The sequence below is a fragment of the Lynx rufus genome, unplaced genomic scaffold, assembly GCF_022079265.1.
Source record: "Lynx rufus isolate CCGP_SWC_20201006 ecotype Redwood Valley unplaced genomic scaffold, mLynRuf1.p SCAF_30, whole genome shotgun sequence".
NCBI lineage: Eukaryota > Metazoa > Chordata > Mammalia > Carnivora > Felidae > Lynx > Lynx rufus.
In genome coordinates, this window is record NW_025814846.1 from 2,038,230 (window position 1) to 2,062,739 (window position 24,510).

A 24,510-nucleotide genomic window follows, 5' to 3' on the forward strand; every position below is an offset into this window, starting at 1 on the left:
CCCTTCAGTCAACATGAGCTACTAAAAACAGCATCTAAGCAGCTGGGTCTTATGCTTGCCATGAAGCTCAGACTATGGTGTGGAGTGTGAAGCCTTAATTCCATACAGAACTTTGCAATTGGGGGAAAAAGCAATACTTCCTGGCATGTTATTCCCTGTTTGCAAAAAACCCACTTACTTTAAAATGCCTCCTACACTATACTGTTTCCTAGCCCCAGCATAAGGGCATTTAAAACATAAAAGGGTCTCACACTGAATATGAGCTGAGCTTTTTTTCCCAAGTTACACTATCTGATATGGTAGGCTAGTTTTAGTAGGAGAAAGCAAGAAAAAGGGTGAGGCACAAGAACGGTGGCAGAGAAGAAATGGCCGAGGGAGCTACAATTTGGGAAGGGTGATTGATATTTTCCATTTTATTTTAATCACAGTATCTGTAACGTGCTAGGTGCTGTGACAGATTTGGGAAGGGCAGGTTATACAGGACAAAAATGTGCTTGTTATGACATTCCAACAGCACATCAAATAAGAAGCTTTCTTGAAGCCATTATGACAGCCTTATAAAGTTCAAATGGGTATGTGGCTAGAGTAACAGGTACTGTCTGTTATGTCAGCCACATTCACATATGTGTGAGACACAGCCTCTAGAGTTACTCCCAAGGCACAGAATACAGCACTGGTGACAGAAAACTGTATATAAAAATCCTCTAGCTCCCATTTTCACCCTTTCCCTAGTAGTAAACAATGGATATAGGGTTTGGCCCCCTTTAAAGAATCTTTAAGCAGCTTACACTTCCTTGACTAGAGAGCACACTGATGCATGAAGGTGCATAAATTACAGATGTTCAAGTACATTTTGGTGGAAACTCATTTTCGCTTTTGACAATCATTGTGCTATTAAAGATTGAGTTGTACTTAGACTAGCAGAAAAACATTAGCTATAGAGGCAGCATGCACTGATCCAGGTTACTATCAGACAGGTAGTAGCATACAGAATTGGTGTAATCAGTTACATAGCGATCCACTATTTAGAAATGAGTCATATGTAAAAGAATTAACATCGGGCGCCTGGGTGGCGCAGTCGGTTAAGTGTCCGACTTCAGCCAGGTCACGATCTTGCGGTCTGTGAGTTCGAGCCCCGCGTCGGGCTCTGGGCTGATGGCTCAGAGCCTGGAGCCTGTTTCCGATTCTGTGTCTCCCTCTCTCTCTGCCCCTCGCCCGTTCATGCTCTGTCTCTCTCTGTCCCAAAAATAAATAAACGTTGAAAAAAAATTAAAAAAAAAAAGAATTAACATTAATTTCCCAGCTGTTCTATCTCACCACGGCAGCTGTTAGGACAGAGTATGAAATGTGATGACATTAGAGGAAGGGAGATAGAGAAGAACTAAAATCTTACTGAGGGGACAGTTACTTGGTATTACGGATAAAGATTAAGTAGGACTTAAGGTGACAGGAGGTCCTGGTTCTTTCCTCTCTGGCATTTTAGAACAAATGTACTTTAAAATACGATTCATGTGGATTCTTTGTGATGGATATACAGGTGCTCACCATACAATTCTTTTAACTTTTCTGTATGTTTCATCATAAGCCCATGTATGTAGAGGGCTTAAGAGGGGCTCCATGGGGGACATAGTAAAATTAATCCATTTATTTCCAGATAACTTGTCTCTCATAATGAGAAGCATGTTAAACATTTCAGAAACTAAAGCTAGTAAATGTCCAGATTGCTAGTAGCTTAGTCTTGGGTCCTCACCAAAATGATCCTCTCCAACATCTGGGCTGTCTGACCAGCTGCCTCGCTTAGACCACGACTTAATTTTTCATTTTCCTCTGCCAGGGACTGATTCTTCTCCATCAGGGACTGTAGATTTTCTGATGGTTTCACACTAAAACAAAGAAAGTAACATATTAGAAAAATACCTGTTGATAACACCTATATCAAAGGTAGATAAAAATATACCCCACAGGCCTTTTAGGTGTGGGGGACTGGTTTAAAATTAACCCCCAAAAATCTGGGAAAAAAGTGTGTCCATTCCAATCTACCCTTCCAGTCAGGCAGTATATTGAATGAATAAGAAACATATGCCTGAGGGGCGCCTGGGTGGCGCAGTCGGTTAAGCGTCCGACTTCAGCCAGGTCACGATCTCGCGGTCCGTGAGTTCGAGCCCCGCATCAGGCTCTGGGCTGATGGCTCGGAGCCTGGAGCCTGTTTCCGATTCTGTGTCTCCCTCTCTCTCTGCCCCTCCCCCGTTCATGCTCTGTCTCTCTCTGTCCCAAAAATAAATAAACGTTGAAAAAAAAAAAAAAGAAACATATGCCTGAAATATGTTGAATTAATGATTTGTGGGACGGTAATAATTCAGAACCAGACATGGTTGCAACAGAAATGACTAACCTTTACCCTTGGCTCTTGGTTTAAGATCTATTTGTGCCATGTAGTTAAGAAGTAAAGGCTAACTGCAGCTAAGATAGGTGTTCTCTTTCTTCTTCCCACCCTCATTCCCTCATTAAAGGTTAGGGAAGCAGGGAAGGAAGAGGTATGGGGGAGGTAGAAGTGACACAGCTCAGGGTGAAATTTAACCCCAAGAAAAGTCAACTGCTTATTTACTGAAGTTTAGGGAAATAGCATTTAGGAAGTCAGAAAGTTGATATAATGACCAGCAGCCACTGAGAGCACATTTCACAACCCTCCATAAATAAGTGTTCCCTTCTAAATGCCTGCCTTACTCAAAACCTCTTGTTCATTTGTCTATCAATTTTAAATTGCTTAGAGTGGGTAGTGACAATTGTGTCCATATCAAATAGGCGTGGGTGGGAGGGAACAAAATAGTTTGAAGGAATACATATAGATAAGAACCTTTGGGACTTATACAGATTACTTGATATCATTTCCAGACTAATGGAAAAGACCAACGAGAGGTACAGTTTTTGTTTTTGTGTTTTTGGTAATCTACTGGGATTAATTGTTTAAAAGACTGGAAAATAGGACTGGTGAAAAAAGATCAGAAGAAATATGAAGATTTGAATCTGAAGGAGACTGAGGGGAAAAATGAATAGTTGTCAAGGCTATAATAAAGAGGCAAAAAAAAAAAGGACAGGGAACATCTGTTCTCAATCTCAATAAAGGATCGAAAAGGATTTCGGAAATAGATGCCCTCTCACCCAGCTTAAGACCTCAAGGAATTCTCACAGAAAATTTTAGCATGCTTTTCATCAAAAGGTTAATAGCAAGGCCAAACCATAAGGTCTTGTGTTATACTACTGGAGAATTTACTAAGACTCTTATGAAAGAATGTTCAATTAAAATGTTGATTATAAAAATAAACTATCGGGGCGCCTGGGTGGCTCAGTTAAACGTCTGATTCTTTTCTTTTTTTTTTTTTAATGTCTGACTCTTGATCTCAGCTCAGGTCTTAATCTCAGGGTTGTGAGTTCAAGCCCCATTCTGGGCTCCACGCTGAGCATGAAACCTACTTAAAAAAAAATAAAAAATGAAAAAATAAATGGGGGTGCCTGGGTGGCTCAGTTGGTTGAGTGTCTGACTCTTGATTTTGGCTCAGGTCATGATCCCAGGGTCGTGGGATTGAGCCCTACATCGGGTTCTGTGCTGAGCGTGGAGCCTACTTGGGATTCTATCTCTCTGTCCCTCTCCCCCACTCATGTGCTCTCTCTAAAATATAAACAAACAAACAAACAAATAAATAAAAACTGTTGGTAAATTTAGTGTCATTTTAGATTGCTCTGATATTTCCTTATAGTTATTAAGCTGAAAACTTCCATGTTTCATTCATGTAAATTGACAAACTCCAAAGTAATGATACTTTTAACTCCATAGTTTTGCCCTCCTAAAAATTTCCAAGATTTCTTTAAATGGGTGAAAATACAATGGAACACCAATGTTTCCTCTTTCACAGGCTATTTAATTGCCTATGCTAGGAATTCAAGTTAGCCAAGCATGTGCAAATTGACAAACACAGAAAATCAATGCAAAAGCTTCCATGATACACATTCAATAAGAAAAGAATATAATCCTAGGACAAAAAGCAAAAAACATTTCATGTATATGAACTGTACATTTTGTGAGATCTTTTATGAAATGTTTCTTAAAATATACACATACATTTTTGAGAAAAGAAGTAGCATCTTTATTTTTCTGTAGAACACTGAACAGGTGAGTTCACTATTTGATTCATCAACTGTTTCTTAGAATCTATTCTATTACTTGTGTAGCTGAGACTATATCCTGTAATATATTCTAGGTGGTTGGAAGTGTGGAATAGTTTTTATTAGCCTTGTGTTCATTAAACTTGTCTTACATAGAACAGGTCTATGCTAAACCGAAAGGAAAGGAAGATGGGTCAATTGCTTCTAAACTGGTTAAACTAGAATAGGTCTTTAAGAGACCCTTTAAGGGAACCCCACTTTCCTTTGTTTCTTTACTCAACATTCTTAAAATATTATCAGGAAACCAAGATTATATTACCCAAAGATGGAAAATTATAAAGGGTGGTAATCTCTGGGTGATAAAATTATGGCAGTTTTAAGATTTATTCTTTATATTTTTCATTTTAAATGTCCTACAAGAAGCAACATATCAATTTTATAATAAGAAAAAAATGATTAAGAGTTATGGAAAATAAGGATATTAAAAGAAAATAAGCTCACACATACATAAGAATAAACTCCAAATGAAAATACAAAATGCAAAAAATATAATCAACATAGGTACTAGAAGAACACAAATTCCTCTTTAACCCTGCTATAGGGAAAGGCATTCTAATTATGAATCAAAATCCAGAAGCATGAGAATATAAACATCATACCCACTTTGGAAAAGTTTGGCAGTTTCTTAAAAAGTTAAACATATGACCCAGCAATCCTACTTCTAGATAGCTACCCAATAATGTCTGTACAAAAACTTGCAGGTAAATGTTCATAACAGCATAATTCATAATAGCCAAAAAGTTGAGGGGCGCCTGGGTGCCTCAGTCGGATAAGCATCTGACTTAGGCTCAGGTCATGATCTTGCGGTTTGTGGGTTTGAGTCCCACATCAGGCTATCTGTTGTCAGCAAAGAGCTTGCTTCGGATCATCTGTACCCCCCTCCTCTGCCCCTCCCCAACTTGTACCCTCTCTCTGTCTCTCTCAAAATAAATAAACTTTAGGAAAAGTTTTTTTTTTTTTTTATAGTGGAAAATAGCAAGTGTTTGACAAGGATGTGAAGAAACTGGAACACTCGTGCACTGCTGGTAGGAATTCAAAACGGTATAGCCACTATGTAAAATAGTATGGCAGTCTAATTTAAAAAATCAAAGAAAAGAGTTACTATATGATCCAGCTATTTAGCTTCTGGGTCTACACCCAAAAAGAATTGAAATCAGGGTCTTAAAGCATTCATGGCAGCATATTCACAACAGCCAAAAGGTGGAAGCAACCTGTGTACAACGAAGGATAAACGGATACACAGCATGTGGTATACATACACAATAGGACATTTTTCAGCCTTTAAAAGAAAGGAAATTCTGACACATGCTACAACATGGATGAAACTTGAAGATATTATGCTAAGTGAAAAAATACAATCAAAAAAGGACAAATATTGTATGATTTCACTCATTCTAGGTGCTTCAGATAATTAAATGAAAGTAGAATGGTGATTGCCAGGACTGAGGGGAGAGGGGAAATTGGGGTGTTATTGTTTAACAGGTACAGAGTTTCAGTTGTGCAAGATGGTGGTGATGGTTGTATAAGATTGTGAATGCACTGAATTCCACTGAACTGTATACTTAAAAATGGTTAAAGTCGTGAATTTTATTTTATGTATCTTTTACCACATTTTTTCAAAAAGGGCCAAAGGATCAAAAAAATCTGATAGAAAATGAGACATATGAATAGACAATTCACTAGAAAAAGAGATAAAAGTGGGCCTGAAACATGAAAAAAAGCTGAGATCCACTGATAAAGAAATAAAAATTAAAATGAGATACTGAGATAGTATTTCTCACCTATTGGATTGGCAAAAAATTGAGAAGTACGACAACACATTCTGCTGGTGAGGATATGGGGAAACAAGCCTTGTCACACCCTGCCACTGGGAATGCATACTGGCGTAACTCTTTTGGAGGGGAATATGGCAACATCTAACAAAATCACACATGCACTTACCTTTTGTCTCGGCAATCCCACTTCTAGAAATCTACCCTGAAGATAAGTCACTAATAATATGAGAACTGAATAACACAAGGTTATTTGCTGCAGTATGTTTGTAATCACAAGATACTGGAAACAAACCTAAGTGTCCATACATAGGAAAGAGGATGAATTAGTATGTACAATAAGAGAAACATGCAGCTGTATAAAAGAATGAGAAAGGCTTTTATGAACTGATAAGAAATGATTTACAGGCAATACTGAAAAGAGCAAAGCCACAAAGACCATCTATGGCATATTACCATTCATATAAGAGGATATGAAAAAAATAAATAGGTATATGCTCATTTGTAGAGGAGAAATATAGGAAAGCTAGACCAGAAACTAAAGACATTGGTTCAATATGGAGGAGGGAGAATAGTGGTAGAAATAAGGGTGCAATGGGAATAGGGTAGCAGGGATGAAGAGGGAATGACATTTCACAAAATATATTGTGGTAAGAAACACATTAACAAAATTTACCATCATAACCATTTTTTAAGTGTACAGTTCAGTAAAGTATAATCACATTATTGTGCAATGGCTCTCCAGAACTTTCTCATCTTGCAAAACTGAAACTCTATAGTCATTAAACAACTCTCTGTTCCCACCACCCCCTCAGTCTATTCTTTTACAGTTTTTTGGCATTGCTTTTATTTCTACACTGTTTTTCACCTTTATCTATAAAGCGCATAGACCTTTGCCTATGTTTTCTTCTAGTTCTGTTGTGGATTTTTCTTTTTCTTTTTTTTAATTGTGGTAAAAACTTATTGTCTTAACCACTGTTAAGTGTACAGTTGAGTGGTTTAAAGTATATTTACATTGTTGTGAAACAGATCTCCAGAACCTTTTTATCTTGTAAAACTGAAATCCTCTGCCCATTAAACAACTCCCCTTTTGCCCCTCCCCACCCCCAGTCCCGAGTCACTACCATTCTACTTTCTGTTTCTATGAATTTGACTAAGTATCTCATATAAGTGGAATCATACAATATCTGTCTTTTTGTGATTGGCTTATTTCACTTAGTATAATGTCCTCAAGTTTCATTCATGCTGTAACATGTAATAGGATTTCCATCCTTTTTAAGGCTGAATAATATTCCATTATATGTATATGCCACATTTGTTATCCATTCATCCACTGATGGGACATTTGTGTTTCTTCCACTTCCTGGCTATTGGGAATAGTGCTGCTATGAACATGGGTGCGCAAATCTCTAAGACCCTGCTTTCAATTCTTTTGGATATATTACCCAGAAGTGGGGTTGCTGGATCATGTGCTATGCTTATTTTTAACTTTTTGAGGAGCCTCCATACTGTTTTCCATGGCAGTTATACCATTTTACAATCCTTCCAACAGTGTACAAAGATTCTAATTTTTTCCACATGCTTGCCAACGTTTGTTATTCAGTATTTTTACTACTAGCCATCCTAATGGGTGTATGGTGATATTTCACTGTGGTTTTGATTTGCATTGCTCTGCTCTGAGTATTTCTTCTTTATATAACTCTGACTCTTAGAGCATGATAATATTTCATATACCCTTTGCATACCTGAAATATAAACTAACAATTAAAACCAACCAAGACGTAGGGGAAACCCAAAATGGAATACAAACAGTAACTGTGGGAAACAGTATCTTGCCTGGATACTCTAAGCCTAAAGACAAAAAGAACTGTACGGAAATGCTGTAATCCAGTTCATAAAAGTGTTTCTCACAGGGGTATGGGCTAGCAATTTTGAAACTACTGTATGTATATACTGGAATTGAACAAATAAGTAAATAGATTGTAGATAATAAGAGTTGGTGTCTTACTGTTGGAAAAAGGAGTTATAAATAGGAGGAGGAAGAAGGCTAAAATGAACCCTGTAGTGTTGGACTGGAATCAGAGGTATTTGGTATAAAATCTGGCTATTAATATATAGAAAGACAGATATAAAAATGTAGATATGAGTATATGTGTGCATTACTAGACATACAGATATTTCCTCTCTACCAGCTGAGAGGGCCTAGAAACAGTGACACCCCAGTAACAACAAGCACACCCAGCACCCAGATTGGGTTTCTAAACACTATTTTCCAATAAAAAAATCAGGGCTCTTTTGAGATATGGTTGATTCTAGAACTGGGGAGAGGAAAATACAAGATGGGTGTGGAACATTCTGTAGAAATGCTTAAAAACTGGAGGGTGGAAAAAAAAACAAACTAGAGGGTGTATTGAAGAACATAAAATCACCCTGAAGGAGAGCCTATTGGACAAAACAGGAACAATCTGAGCAATAAAACAAATAACGATAGCATTGGATGTTAGCCCATAGAATAAAATAAATACCTATGATTCTATATGGATATAAATAAGTAATCAAATACATAAATGGGGGAGAATAAATAGCCACAGTAAAATTCCAATTAATAAGTTTCTGAGGCTAGAACTCATCACATCAGGCTGCCTCAAAGCTAACTAGAACGTTTGGCAAGATCCCTACCTTGATGCCAAATGCTACCAGAAACTTTAGTCTATCAGGGTAAAACAACCATCAGAAGAAATGGCCTCTGTTAGAATATACATTTAAAATTTATCTACGACTCTTTTAAAAAAATTTAAAAAAAAGCAGGGGGGGGGGGACACCTGGGCGTCTCAGTTGGTTAAGCATCTGACTTTGATTCATGATTTCATGGTCTGTGAGTTCAAGCCCCACGCCAGGCTCTGTGCTGACAGCTCAGAGTCTGGGGCCTGCTTCAGATTCTATGCCTCCTTCTCTATCTGTCCCTCCCCCACTCATGCTCTGTGTCTCTCTGCTCTCAAAAATAAATAAACATTAAAAAAATTTAAAAAAATAAAATTAATCTATGGCTCTTACTTTATAGATCCGGGCAGGGTACCTCCATGGGCTTGTAGCAACAAGACCTGTAGCTGTTGTACCTGGGAAAAGCAAAGAAAAATAGTAAGCTAATCACCAGTCAAAAGCTACTTATCCTTTGTCAGCTAAATTACTACAATTAGCCATAGAGTAATTCTACTCAGTGCCTATGAAATCTAAGGCATGTTTAGGCCTTACAGAAATCATCAAGGTTGACGATTCAGTGACAAAAGTCCAAACAGCACTATATGAATAGCTAGTACTTAGAACTTGAGTTGTTCCTTTTACCTAAGCATCTTAATGACTTTTACCAAATGTCTATTTTTAAAACATTTTTCTAAGTTGGGGCACCTGGGTGACTCAGTTGGTTAAGCATCTGACTTCAGCTAAGGTCATGATCTCACAGTTCGTGGGTTCAAGACCCGTGTGGGGCTCTGTGCTGACAGCACAGCCTACTTTGGATTCTGTGTCTCCCTCTCTCTCTCTGCCCCTCCCCCCGCTCATACTCTGTCTCTCTCAAAAATAATCATTAAAAAAAATTTTAAGTTTATTTATTTTTGAAACACAGAGAGAGAGAAAAAGTGAGGGAGGGATAGAGAGAGAGACAGATAGACACAGAATCCAAAGCAGGCTCCAGGCTCTGAACTGTCAGCACAGAGCCTGATGTGGGGCTTGAACCCACAAACTGCGAGATCATGACCTGAGCCCAAGTCGGACACTTAACCGACTAAGCCACTGAAGTGCCCCTTGAGTATCTATTTTTTTTAAAGTCAAACTCAGCTCTAGGCCAGGTAATATGAGGAGGATACGAGAATAAACTCCTGTGTTTTATTCTCAAGTTTATAATCTAGTTGACAAAGACAAGCCTATGGCCTGAAATAGTAAGAGACAAAGAAGACAGAAGATGTGAATTCATAAAATACAGTTAAGTACTTTAGGGCTCTGAGAAGAAGCAAATTAATAAAATTCCGGAACAGTCAAAAGGAGGCTTCTTGGGGCTGGTTCTTAAACCAGAGTGCATGCACATTCATCCTCTCTCATTCCCTCCTACGATGAAAGAGGAGCTGTGCCACCTCTTACGACCAATCTCCTTGCTTGTGATTTGGATCCCAAACTCTTCTTGCCTCCTGATGAATCACACTGTTATCCCCTCTCTCTTCTGTATCTTCCACGTCTCCCTTTCTACAGGATCCTTTCTATCAAGATTAAAACATGTTCAAGTCTCTCCAATCTTAAAACAAAACAAAAGCACCCTTCTCAATCCCACTTCCTATCTTTTGTCCTATTTCTCTCCTTCACAAAGTTTGAGAGCATCGTCTATACCTGTTGCCTCCATTTCCTTTTGTTCACCTCTCTCACCTGCTCAACCTATTCAAATGTGATTTCTGCCTACAGCATTCCACTCACAAAACTCTTGCCAAGGTCACCAATGATCTGCAGGTCACTATATCCTATGGGCATTTTTCAGTCTTCATTTTACTTGACTGTTTGGTAGCAGTTGGCTTACCAGATACCATACTTTCCTGCTTTTCCTTCTATTCTTCTAACTGATCTTCTAAGGCTCTTTCTTGGCTAATCTTCACACCAAGTGTCCTTTAGATGATAAATCCTCAAAACTCATTATCAGTCTTCTTGCTTTATACTTTCTCCTTAAAGTCTCATCTCTGACTATGGTTTCAATTACCATCTATGAACAGGGGACTCCCAAATTTATCTCAAACACAAGTCTTTTTTAATTTAGAGCTTTATATTCAACTATGTACTTAATTAATATTTCCACTTAGTTGTCTGCTATCCCCAAACCTGGTCCTTTTCTAGCGCACTCAAGGTCAGTGAACATGCAGCTTCACATGCCAGAAATTTGGCTGTCGAACCCTCATGCCCTTATCTAAGCCACTGGTCATTTCTTTCCATCACTGTCACCATAACCCTAAGTCTAAGCCACTATTTAGCTCTCTCTTGGACCACTGTAGTAACTTCTTTTTAAAAAAATTTTTAGAGTTTGTTTATTTTGAGAGAGAGACCACGTGTGCAGGGGAGGGGCAGAGAGAGGAGAGGGAGAGAGAATCTCAAGCAGGCTTTGCGCTGCCAGCACAGAGCCAGACACAGGGCTCGAACTCATGAAACTGTGAGATCATGATCTGAGACGAAACCAAGAGCTGGACGCTTAAAAAACTGAGCCACCCAGGCAACCCACACTGTAGTAACTTCTTAAAGTGGTCTCCATGAATCCACTCTTGCTCCACTATAATCCATTTCCACACAGCAGCCAGCTCATCTTTTAAAAACATAAATTATGAATAGTACCACATGACTTAAGATCATTTTTAACACAGTCCATGAGGTCTTGATGAGGTCTCTGCTTCTTCTTTAGTCTCATACTGGAATACTCTTTCCTGGCTCCCTCCACTTTAGCCACACTGGCAGTCTGTCAGTTCTTCAAGGGCACTATATGACTTCCTAAATCAGGACCCTTTCAGACTTGGTATATGCCTGGCACTGTTCTAAGCACTTTCCATGTATTAATTCATCTAACCCTCACAAAAACCCTATGAAGCAGGTATAATTATTCCCATTTTATAGATAGGAAAACTGAGGCACAGAGAACTTGCCCAAGGTACATAGCCAGTGAGTTATAAAGCTAGAATTTGAATGTGGGCAGTCTGACTCCAGTGTCAATGCTCTTAACCACTACACTTTGTTACATATGGTTTTTCTTCTCCCTGGATGCCTCTTCCTTGTTTTCTTTCCTTCTTTTCCTACTCAATCCCTGAGATCTCAGCTCACACATTGCTACCTCAGGGAAGCCTTCTCAGCTTAGATGTATAACAGAAGACCCTGTTCCATACGGTCATACTACCCTACATAGCACACTATCTCATTTTATAATGATATGTTGGTATGAATACGTGTTTGGTGTTTGTCTCTCCCACCAGGCAGTAAGTTTCATGAAGGCAGAGACTGTGTCTCCTTTGCTCAACAATGTATCCCAACACAATACCTGGCACATAATAGTGTACAATACATATTTATTGTTGGAATGAATGAACAAATGAATGACTAGGAAGAAGAGCATTTTTGGCAATAGAAATACACATGAAAGAAAATGGAGGGACAGAACTGAGTATGGTATTTTATAATTGAGATGATACTGTTAACAGGTAAATTACTTGTATTTTGTACAGTGACCCCTGGGAGGAAAGGAGATAGGGGAAGAGAAGGGAAGGGAAGCTTCAGACTAACTGAATAGTAGCTATTATCACCAAGGAGGAAGGCCAGAGATGGAGTGAACACTACACAGTTGGGAAATACTAGATTCCCAGTATAAAGAGTACCCTGGAAGGTAAGAAAACTTGACCCCTGCAAGCCTGGGTTGATCCAACTACTCACCTTCTCATCTCCTCTACCAGAGCTACTGAGCTGTTACACAACCAGTTATATTGATACCACCACAAATGCATGCTCCTAGTCAGCTACCTCTTCCATTTCCATGATTTCAAGCCTCTGTGATCTCTTCAGTCCCTCTACCCTATTATCTGGTTGCTTGCTCTTAGAAGATGACCTTGCTTCCAACTACACTGAGAAGTTAAAGGTCATCAGGCTGAAAATCCCTCAATTTTCCTTCTTTTCCCTCTAAATTATTATCACTGTATTCTTCCTATTCTGACTTTGTTTCTTCTAGTCTTGGTGGCAGGTATCCCCTCCATGGTCAAAAGCAAATCCCTCTTTATTTGTGCTCAGGATCTCAACTACTTAGAGATGGCCTTTTAGCAACTAGTCCCTATTCTCAGTTTCAGTCTCTCCCAACTGGTTCTTTCACTTGCTCAAGTCTCTTCCATTTTTTAAAAAATGTTTATTTTATTTATTTTGAGAGAGAGAGAGAGAGAGAGAGAGAGAGAGAGAATATATCCCAAGCAGGCTCCAAGTTCAGCACAAAGCCTAATGCAGGGCTCGATCCCACAAACCATGAGATCATGACCTGAGCGGAGAACAAGAGTCAGATGCTCAACTGACTGAGCCACCCACGTGCGTCCTGAGCCTCTTTCATGTTTAAAAACAATTTTTTTAATGTTTATTTTTGAGAGAGAGAGAGAATGAATGAATAGCGGAGGGGAAGAGAGAGAGGGAGACACAGAATCCAAAGCAGGCTCCAGGCTCTGAGCTGTCAGCACAGAGCCTGACACGGGGCTTGAACCCACGAACTGCAAGACCATGACCTGAGCCAAAGTCAGATGCTTAACCGCCTGAGCCACCCAGGTGCCCTGCTTCTTCCATATTTTTAAAAACAAACAGACCTATATCCTTTGACCCTTGACTACCTAGCTATTGCCTTCTTTCATTTTGCCTTCTTGAAAGAAGAGCCTACCAACTTCCTCCACTTCCTTATCTAGCATTCACTGTCGATCCCACAACAATCTGAACCTCTTCTTACTGAAGTCACCAATAATCTCCTTGTTGATTAAAAAAACCAATGGACACTTTTCAGTATTTACTTTGCTCTACACTTCTTTATAAATTTGTACTTTTAAAAAAATAACTTTGTACTTTTGATGGTCCTTGAAACTTTCTTCCCTTGTCTTCCATGATATGACTGTTTTTCTTCCTACTTGTTGGCTCCGTCTTAGTCTCTCTTTTTTGTCTTCCCTCTTTTCCCCATTCCTTAAAAACTGCTGTTCCCCCAGTGTTCTGTCTTTGGCTTTCTTCTCTTTGTGGCCATTTACTCATTCAGCAAATATTTAGTGAGTACCTTGAATGTGCCATTTGGTCTCATCCATTCTATAATAATTTCAGATTCCATCTAAATGCTAATGGCTCTTAAATCTGCATCTTCAGTTCAGACCTCTCTACATTAAACCCAAAGGCCAGCTACGTTTGAAAAACTCTACTTACATGTCCCCCAAGTTCTTCGAATTCAAAATGCCCCAAACTGAATTCCATCATTTCCACTGTGTGTCTGGGTTCTTTCACACAACATTATTTTTATGAGATTCACCCATGTTTTTCACTGTGATTACAAATAGTTAATTTTATTAATTTTTAAAAAAATTTTCTCACTTTACCCTGTGTTTCCTCCTGTATTCCCTGACTCAATGATTGGTACTACCATTTTAATCAGTTGTCCAAGCAAGAAACTTGAGAACAACCTTGATTCTCCCTACTTACTGACCCTTCCACATCAAATTTGTTACCAAGCAAGCTCTAGACATTCTACCTCCTTGGGTTATTTTCTTTCTAATTTGTACCCTTCTCTTTATTTCTATGGCTACTATCTTTAGTTCAGGCCATAGTTCTCACCTGGGTTATTATAATAGCCTACAGTAGATCTGTGGGGGATATGTTCCAAGACCCCTGGTGGATGCCTGAACCTGCAGATAGTACTGAACTCTATATATACTATGCTTTTTCCTATACATACATACCTATGATAAAGTTTCATTTATAAATCATGCAAGTAAGAGACTGACAGTAACTAAAATTAAAATAGACCAATTATAATCATATACTATAATAAAAGTTACATGACTATGATCCCCCCTCTCAAAATATCTTATTGTACTGTCCTTACCCTTTTCCTTGTGATGATATGAGATGATAAAATGTCTACGTGATGAGTGTCTAAGTGAGGTGAATGACATAGGCACTGTGATGTAGTGTTAAGCTACTGTTAACCTTCTGACAATATGTGAGAAGGAGAATCACCTGCTTCCAGTCCATGGGTGACCATGAGTAAACTGAAACTGTGGGAAGTGAAATCATGGATAAGGGGGGTACTATTGTAATTTGTTTTCCTACTTCAAGTTATACCTACTTCTAATCTATTTCTGTATACTTGCTAGCGTGATCTCCCTAAAGCACACATATCACCATGTAGCCCACTTACTTTCAGTAGCTTCCCACAGCTTTCTGGTTGAATTTCAAATTCTCTAAGCGGTCATGTAAGAACTTTCGGGATCTGACTCTTGCCTACCTCTCTTGCCTTGTCTCCCACTGCTCACTTTTTTATCAGTGAAATCTCCAATGCCACCCCCAGATCTTAAAGATGACAACAAACATGTTAACAGGAATTACTTTAGAATTTTCCCAAACCAACAGAATGCTTAGCTAACATCTCTAAACTTCTGGTAGAGGAGAAGCTGAGAAACAGAAGCTCTATCATTCCACGCATACACTTAAATTTTTCCCATCAAATTTTAAGTCCCTTTTACCTGTTGCTTCAGATGATTAAGTTCAGCCGTCTGGGGATCGATATTAACAACAGGTTTATTCTTGATTTTTCTTGCTCTGTCAGCATAGCGAAGGGTATTTAATGTTTCTTCTAGATTGGAGTCAGCAGGACTCACACAGGCTATCATAAGTGTATGGCTATTACCTCCTAGAGAATCTGAAAAATAACAATAGGAGGAAATAAAATCAAACAAGCAAGATGCAAGGAAAGCTGTCCATTTAGGTGGGTGCCTTCAAACTCAGAGCTCTAAGAAAAAAATTTTTAATAATCTGCAAATTTCCTGTTAGTAAAAATACTAAGATTTTTTGTTGCATAAATGATATAGTTTAGAATCCTATTCCATGTGTCCCCATTCATAAGACTGTGATTTTGGCAGTTAGTTGGGTTAAAACAACTCAGGCCTAGCACAAGTAAGTTAGGAGCCACTAGTGGAATTAAATATTCTTAGGATGCCCTCTCTAGGTAGGTTTTAATTATTCAGGGAATTCTGCTTATCAAGTATTAATAAACAGTAATCAAGTTCATTTTCAGTTACAAAGTATAAAGTTCAGTTGGCATTCTGTAGATTTCTTGGCTTTCAAACCCATCTATGAAGACACCTTTCCATTATCTTACAAGCCTGCCTACTAATTGGTCTCTTTCCGATTTATCACTTAGATAGCTCTGTATAGGATAGTCCAAAAATCTGTTCACCGATCCCGTCTTTACCTTCTCAGCACTATTACTCTGAGTTACTCTCTTATTTTTAGAGGCACTCTGGGCTTACCTTGAAGCAGTCGAGTCAACTTGGAATCTCTGTATGGCACAAAGCCACCCTTTTTGTCATCTCCAAGAGCACTGATCACATTTCCCAAGCACAGGAGGCCTCGGTTAATATTAATGCCTAGTAGCAGGAAACACAATTTAAATTGCTTGGTAAAGCATCGAACATACACCTACATAAAATAAAAACCCCACAGAAATATTAAATCATCAGTCTTAAGGAGACTTCTTGATCTTCTTCACTTTTCTGAAAACAAAGGTCTAAATGTTGGATATGCACAACTGAATTTGTTGAGACTTCTTGCCCTTTCCCATGGAAACAAAGTAGAAAGACATAACTATCACCATGACAACAACAATTTGTATATTTACTTTTTATATCCATTACCACTTTTAATTCTCAAATTAGTGCTGAGAAATTAGATGAACAGCTATTTTTTATCATGTCACTAAATTATATTTACTGTCATTCTCACTTTACAGATAAGGAAACTAGATCAGAGTTTCTATGACTTGTCTAAGGTCAAACAGCTGGTGAGTGGTAGGCCTGACATTCCAACTTAGGATTTCGGTTAAGTCCTATGCTTTTTCTTTCACACCACAGAGGAATACATTTTCTCTTGTTGCTTTAAAAAGGGTAAAGATTCTTTTCCACTTCTTGAATTCCAAAGTTTGCTTTTTAAACCCTGTAATAATTTCTGAGGTCCTTCTAAAGCCTCTGACCTTCCCATGATTATGTTTACTGTGAAAAGGCTACATAGTATAGTGGTTAAGTGCACAGGCTTTGGTGTCAGATAGACTTAGGTTCTAATCCTGGCTCTATCACTGACTATCTATATGATTTTGGGTTCTGCTCTAAAATGAGGCACATCTATCTACCTCATTGGGTTGTGGTGGAGAATTAAATGATATACAAAGTGGGGTGCCTGGGTGGCTCAGTCAGGTGAGTGTCCGACTTCGACTCAGGTCATGATCTCATGGTTCGGGGGTTCGAGGCCTGCCTTGGGCTCTCTGCTGTCAGCACAGAGCCTACTTCAGATGCTGTCCCCATCTCTCTGCCTTTATCCCATTCACGCTTTCTCTATCTCAAAAATAAAAAAAAGATAATTATACAAAGGTAAATGATAAATAAATGGTATCATTTTTGTTTAATGCTACTCTACCTTTTTATTTACTCAGCCATACTGTGGACTCCCATACAATCAGAAATAACTATATATCTACAAGATCCTGAGCTCCAAAACTCCTCTCTGACTGCATTCTACTAGCTTTTCATTTCTTTCATGGGTCCTGCTCTTCACCCTTATTATAGCCACCAATTTACTGACACTTTCTAATACTCCCAGTAGATCATCCTCCCCTGGGCCTTAAACTACGTATTCTGGACACTATGATCGATCATTTCAGTTAGGCTTTCTCAAGCACTCACTAGACCCATGACCTTCTGCCTTCCCATGATGTCAATTCCCAGTCACACATTAAACTAACTGTGGGTGTGTGTGTGTGTGTGTGTGTGTGTGTGTGTGTGTGTGTGTGTAAGTTACTGTAGGCTGCAATGCTGGAGAAAGTCGCATAACTAAATGGACTAGATCCATTCATTATAAAACACTGCTCTCTGACTTTTGCTGAACACTTCATCAAGCGGCAATCTTTTCTTCCTCATTCCTACTTCACCACAGCAGCTATTCTAAACACTCATCATTTTCAAGACTGTAAATCTACGTTCACTCTATTAGTGGATGATTTCAACAAATACATTGTGGAGATCAAAGTTATCCGCAAGGGAAGGTTTTCCCTCTCCTCACCTCACGGTCTTTTCTTTGCTGTTACTGATTCCTTCATCCTTCTTGTTTCAGAGGAGTAAATAACCACCTTTATTTCCCCTTTAGTGTGCTGGTGTCTCTAGTCCCCCCCCCCATTTTCTCTGGGACCTTGAAACCTTTGATCTTCTCCCTCTCTCTTAGATCTTCAATTTATTTTCCCTTTACTAATTCCTTCTTTTCAGTCTCTATACATGCTCAAATCTCCCAAATCTAAAACAAAACCAATCCCTTCAAGCAACCATTCCTGTCTTTTCCTTTTATTGCCAGCTGAAAGGGATACCATTTTTCAGGGCCATTTATCCTACCCAGGATGTGAAGGAGAGTCTGCTGAGATTTATCAAAGCTGCTCACCAATACCTGTACTAATCCTTGTATTAGTTCATTCCTTTCTTTTCTTTCCCCTTTGAGCCAAACAGAACACAGTTCCATCTCATTGGCTCATATCCCATCTGGGATGTTAAGGAATAGACTGCTGAGGTTTTTCAAACCTGCTGAGCAAAACTTCCATCTATAGTGTCGTACAAGAACAACAATAAAAAAATCTAGATGAACCCTGAGAAGAATCTATGGCAACTTTGATCTAAGCAAGAATCATTCACTTGGGTATAAAGAGGCTGTTTTTTTTTTCTTTTTCAAATGAGAATTGGGGCTTTGGAATAGAAAGAAGCAAGGGAAATGAATGTCTCTCTAGAAAGAACCCATCACGAAACAGGATCTGATTTTCTGTTAAGAGATTTAAAATGATGAGTTCATGACATGGATGGAGTGTACGTCATAAAGACTGGGAAGAACATGTTTGCAGAGGTTTAAATTTCTGATCAATGATGGCTATGGAGAAAAAATGTCCAGATAAAATTATAAAACCAGAAGTTATTCTAAGATTGAGAATAGATCAAGCAAGGAGAGGATCAAGAATACTACTTGACATTTTTGGGTGTTTATTTACTATGGCAACAAACAAATTTTGCTTTTTAGGGGACATCTGGCAATACCTGGAGACATTTTGGTTGTCACAATTTGTGGGGTGGCAGGCAGTGCTACTGGTATCTGGTGGCAAGGATGCCACTATCCTACCAAGAGACTGGACAGTCCCCCCCAAATGATCTGATCCGAAATGTTAATAGTGCCACAGCTGAGAAACCCTACTCTACAGGTGAAGAAAATATCTGCAAGCCTAAGGCAGATAACCAAGTAAAATGGGGTGAAAAATGGAAGTAATATAGTACTGATATGGTCTGCCTAGTCAGAGAGAAAGGGAATGATCTGTTACTGCAATGGATCACAAAACTTATAGGAGTAAGTACTGAGAAGGGACAGAGTAGAAGGGATTTTGATTAGGAGACAGAATCTTCACTCAGACTCTGCCTCTGCCACTTACCAATATGTGTGAGCTTGGATAAGCCACTAAAACTCTCCTTTATTCATAAAATAGGTGTAATACATACCTTACCTCAGGGGACTATGATAAAGATCAAATGTGATCTACAAAGTGCTACCTACATGTTTTTATTAATAGGGTAGACAAACTTGGATTATTTGGATCTCTACTAAATTACATGAGGCTGAAAGTAGACAGCACCTGACAAATTCCTAATCTATTCTGATAACAGTTTCTTCACTCAGAAGATACTGTGAGTGAATAAAGAAATGGCTGCTTTGGCCTTCAAGCTGATACACACGGAAGAACTGATTATAGAAGTAAAATGATGGGAATCTGTTTGCTGGGGACTGAGGGGCACAGTCATACACCAGTATGGTAGATGTTAAGAAAACAGATCCACAAAATTCAGGAAAAAAGACAGCTAACTTTCTGGGAACAGGACGTCTAAAAGAGAAAAAGGATAGAAGGCTTTCACAACATAAAACTGTAATTATCTAGTCACAAATTATTCCAATAAAAAATTCGATATGGCTTCACAGAGATCAATGTAACAAATAAATTCATATACAAAAAGAACACAGAGCATTACAGGAAGTTTGACCACCAGCATTTCTCTCCTCTCCCTCCTTAAAACACCACTAAAAGGAATTTTAAAAGTACTCACCCACAAGATCACAGAACATAGGAGAGAAATATCAGTAGAGAGGAGGTTTCAACATATTTTTAGAGTACACGTAGACAAGCAATAACGGACTTAGCAAGATGGAAGAAGCCTCAATCTAAAGAGCCTTCGGAGGGACAATAATGACGACAGTGACAATAACAGCTAAGTTTATATAGTGTATACCTATTCTAGGTACTTTATACATATTAACTCATTTAATCCTCACAATAGTCCTATGAAGTATGATCATAGTTGTATTGACAGATATGAGAGTTGAGGCACAAAGAGGTTAGGGAAGTTGCCTAAGGTCATGCAGCTAATAAGTGGCAGAGTCAGGACTCAAATAAAGGCAGTCTGGCTCCAAAGTCCATGGTCTTAATCTCTATGCTCTATGAAAATGAGCTGATTTATTCAGAGGCACCAGGTACATTGGAAAGGGGACAGACTTGAGGCTGATAAGAGGGGATATGTAGAAAAAGCATATAAAGAACTCTGGAACTCTCAAGTCTCTGCCCCAGAATCATGCAACTAATGTGTTCCCCATTCTCCATCACTCCCAGGCTACTTAATGGGATGGTTTTTCTAATACCCACCCATTAAATGTTGATATTCTCTTGAAACTGCCTTAAGCTCTTTGCTTACTATATATATTCTCCCTGGGTTTATACAGCCTAGAGTTCCAATAAATACTGATAAGAATGACTCCCTAATCTGCATCTCCAAACCAGACCTCTTTCCTGTTCTCCAGAGCTGTATTTTAGCTGCTTACTGAATAACCTCCAGTGGGCTGTGCCCATGAGGCATTGCATAAAAATACTGGACAAAACAGAATTCATCTTTCAGTGTAAATCTATTTCACTTCTACCACTGTTCCTTCCCATTTTTTCGCCATCTAACCAGTCATCCAACAAACAGCAAACCTGAGACATCCTGGACTCGTCTCTTTTCTCACCCCACACATCTGAGTCCTTTTCATTGAACACTTAGTGAACAGGCACAATGTTCCAGGCACTGTGCTAGGTATTAGAGATACAAAGATGAATAAATCACAATCTCCACTCTCAAGGAGTTCATAATCTACAGGGAGAGATGGATGCACAAACAAAAATAATTACAAATATAACATTAAAGTATACATATAGTCGAAATGGGTTCTCATAAGAGGGAGTGGTAAACTTTACCTGGGAAGGTAACAGACGGCTTCAGAAAAGAATGAAAAATTTGAGCTGAACTGTGAAGGATGACTAGAACAGTGCCAGTGGAGGAGGGAAGAGTAGGAAAGAACAGTGCAAGGGCATTCCAGGCAGAGGAAGTAGCATATGCCAAGGCACATATTTGTGAAGAACTACGGGTAATTCAGTATGAATACAATGCAAGTTATAAGATGGAGAGTGACAAATAATCAGGTTAGAGGGCAGCTCAGGAGAGATCATAAATGCACGACAGATAGGTCGGTTTCAGGTATTTGTATTTCTCACGTAGGGCAGTGGTTTTCAAACTGTGTCCCTCAGAACCTTAGGGATACTTTAGGGAAACACAGAGATTCTTCAGAGTTTCTGCAACGGTCATTTGGGTTTTGTTTTTTTTAAATTTTTTACTGTGGTAAGATAGGGGCGCCTGGGTAGCTCAGTCAGTTAAGCGTCCGACTTCAGGTCAGGTCATGATCTCACAGTTCGTGGGTTCGAGCCCCACATTGGACTCTGTGCTGACAGCTCAGAGCCTGGAGCTTACTATGGCAAGATATATGTAACATAAAATTTACCATTTTAACCATTTTTAAGTGTACAGTTCAGTAGCACTAAGTACATTCACACTGTTGTGTAATCATCACCACTACTTACAGTCATTTTAACTATTTTAAAAACTGCCTTTACACAGCTCACTCCAGTGTGCTGTATTTCAAATCTTAACATGCTGAAGTCTACCAGCACATCTTTTTGTGCAGCAAGGTTAATTAATTTTTCTACAGTCTTTGAAAATACCTCTAATATGTGTGCATGTCTTAATGTTTCGCAAATGTGTATTTTAAGGCTGTGGCTTTGCATAGACTTTTCCCTGGTCACATGCTCGCTCATGGAAAATCGTGCAAGTTATTATACCACTATAGTACAAGTTTGTACCAAAACACCAGGCAGAGGCAATTCTTCAAATTCATGCACTTATCACTGCATCATCGTCAGTTGTATAGTACCAAATGGATATTCACAATCTACATGCCCACTGATAGATGAATGGATACACAGAATTCGGTGTACACACACACATATACATACAAAGGAATATTATTCAGCCACAAAAAAGACGGAAATCCTGCCTTTTGCAACATGGATGAACCTTGAGAACATTATGCTAAGTGAAATAAGTCTGATGGAGAAAGGCAAATACTGTATGTTCTCAATTATACGTGGAATCTAAACAAGCTGAACTCACAGAAAGAGAGTGGAATGGTGGCTGCCAGAGGCTGAGGAGTGAGAGAAATGGGGAGGTGTTGGTCAAAGAATACAAACTTCCAGCTATTAGATGAATAAGTTCTGGGTATCTCATGTAAAGGATGGTGACTATAATTAACATTACTGTATTGTATACTTGATAGTTGTTAAGAGAGTAAATCCTAAATGCTATCACCAGACACACACACACACACACACACACACACACACACACACACGGTAGTTGTGTAAGGGGATAGAGGTGTTAACTAACCTTATTATGGTAATCATTTCACAATATATACATGTATCCAATAATCACACTGTATACCTTAAACTTACATATAGGTCAATAATATCTCAATAAAAGCTAGAAAAAATGATTAAATGAGAAAGTGCATATGAAACACTTAGCCAATGGCACTAAAAAAAGATAGTTTCAGTGCTTCTTATAAACTTTGCAAGTATCCTGTTAAAAGCATTTAAAGTTATTACATAACATAAACTAGAAAAGATATTGCTAGTGATACAACTTTGGATTTAAATGTCCTATCATGTGAAACTCCCAGATCAGGTAAATAATTGAGGAGAATCCTGAGGTTGTAATTTGGACTGTTACAAAGTGTTTAGGGGCATTGGGGTGGCTCAGTTGGTTGAGTGTCCCACTCCTGATTTTGGTTCAGGTCATGATCCCAGGGTTGTGGGACCGAGCTCCATGTAGAGCTCTGCACTGAGTGTGGAGCCACCTTAAGATGATCTCTCTCCCTCTCCCTCTGCCCCTCTCCTCTGCTCATGCGTACTCTCTCTCTTTTCAAATTAAAAAAAAAAGTGTTTATAATTCACAGCTACATATGATGAATCAGGATATTCTTGGTAATGTGTCACCAGAATAAATTATAGGAAAAGTTAGATGCAAAACCTTAAATAAGGTTCTGTCATCTAGAATCCCCATCATGTCATATACTAAGAATGAAGAATGTTCACTAGAGCTTACTTTGTAATGGTGAAAGTCTAGAACCAATCTAAATGTTCATCAGTAAGGGAATGGTATAATAAATACAATGGTCTATCTATACAATATATAGACATAAAAAAAGAATGTGGTAGAGCTCCACATGGAACAACCTCCAACATAGATCCTTCAGTGAAAAAAATAAAGGGTAGACTAGAACAGAGTACATTATACGCCTCTATTTGTATAGAAAGAGAAAATATCTAGAAATGTGGACTAGGGATTTGGGGAAAGAGAAAAAAATGCTTTTTATTATAGTGCATTTAAAAAAATTTTTCTTTTGGGGCGCCTGGGTGGCGCAGTCGGTTAAGCGTCCGACTTCAGCCAGGTCACGATCTCGCGGTCCGGGAGTTCGAGCCCCGCGTCGGGCTCTGGGCTGATGGCTCAGAGCCTGGAGCCTGTTTCTGATTCTGTGTCTCCCTCTCTCTCTGCCCCTCCCCCGTTCATGCTCTGTCTCTCTCTGTCCCAAAAATAAATAAACGTTGAAAAAAAAAATTAAAAAAAAAAGTTTTTCTTTCAAAATAATTATTTAGATTCACAGGAAGTTGCAAAGAAACGTACAGGAAGGTCTTATACATCATTCACCTAGCCTCCCCAGTGGTAACATATTGCACAGCTATAGCACAGTATCAAAACCTGAAAATTAACATTGGCACAATCCCCAGAGCTTATTCAGATTTCAGCAGTTTTTACATGTACTCTGTGTGTGTATGTGTGTGTGTGTGTGTGTGTGTGTGTGTGTGTGTGTAGTTCTATGCAATTTTATCACATGTATAACTTCAAGTAACCAACACCAAAATCAAGATACAGAACTGTCCCATCACCACACAGCTTTCTCGTGCTACCCTTTATATGCACACCTACTCCTTTACTCTCTCCAATCCCTAGCCCTTGTCAACCATTAATCTGTTCTCCTATTTAATTTTGCTATTTCAAGAATGTTTAAATGGCATCACACAGTATGTAACTTTTTGAGACTGGCCTTTTTTTTCCCCACTCAGCATAACAATAATCCATCCAAGGTGTTGTCTGTATCGATAGTCATTCCTTTTTTTTTAATACTTTTTAAAAATGTTTATTCATTTTTGAGAGAGACAGAGACAGAGCACAATCAGGGGAGGGGCAGAGAGAGAGGGGGAGACCCAGAATCTGAAGCAGGTTCTAGG

General features: G+C 38.8%; 1 protein-coding gene across 1 annotated transcript in view; it reads right to left on the bottom strand.

Moving 5' to 3' along the window:
• The window catches only part of KIF4A (kinesin family member 4A), a 122,435-nt gene that overhangs the window by 60,813 nt on the left and 37,112 nt on the right, over positions 1-24,510 (bottom strand). Inside the window, exons 7-10 of the mRNA XM_047092524.1 lie at positions 16,040-16,156; positions 15,254-15,429; positions 9,048-9,109; positions 1,751-1,883 (exon numbers count right to left, since the gene is read on the bottom strand). Of these exons, the coding sequence (XP_046948480.1) occupies positions 1,751-1,883; positions 9,048-9,109; positions 15,254-15,429; positions 16,040-16,156 (488 nt within the window). The remainder of the gene's footprint in view (positions 1-1,750; positions 1,884-9,047; positions 9,110-15,253; positions 15,430-16,039; positions 16,157-24,510) is intronic.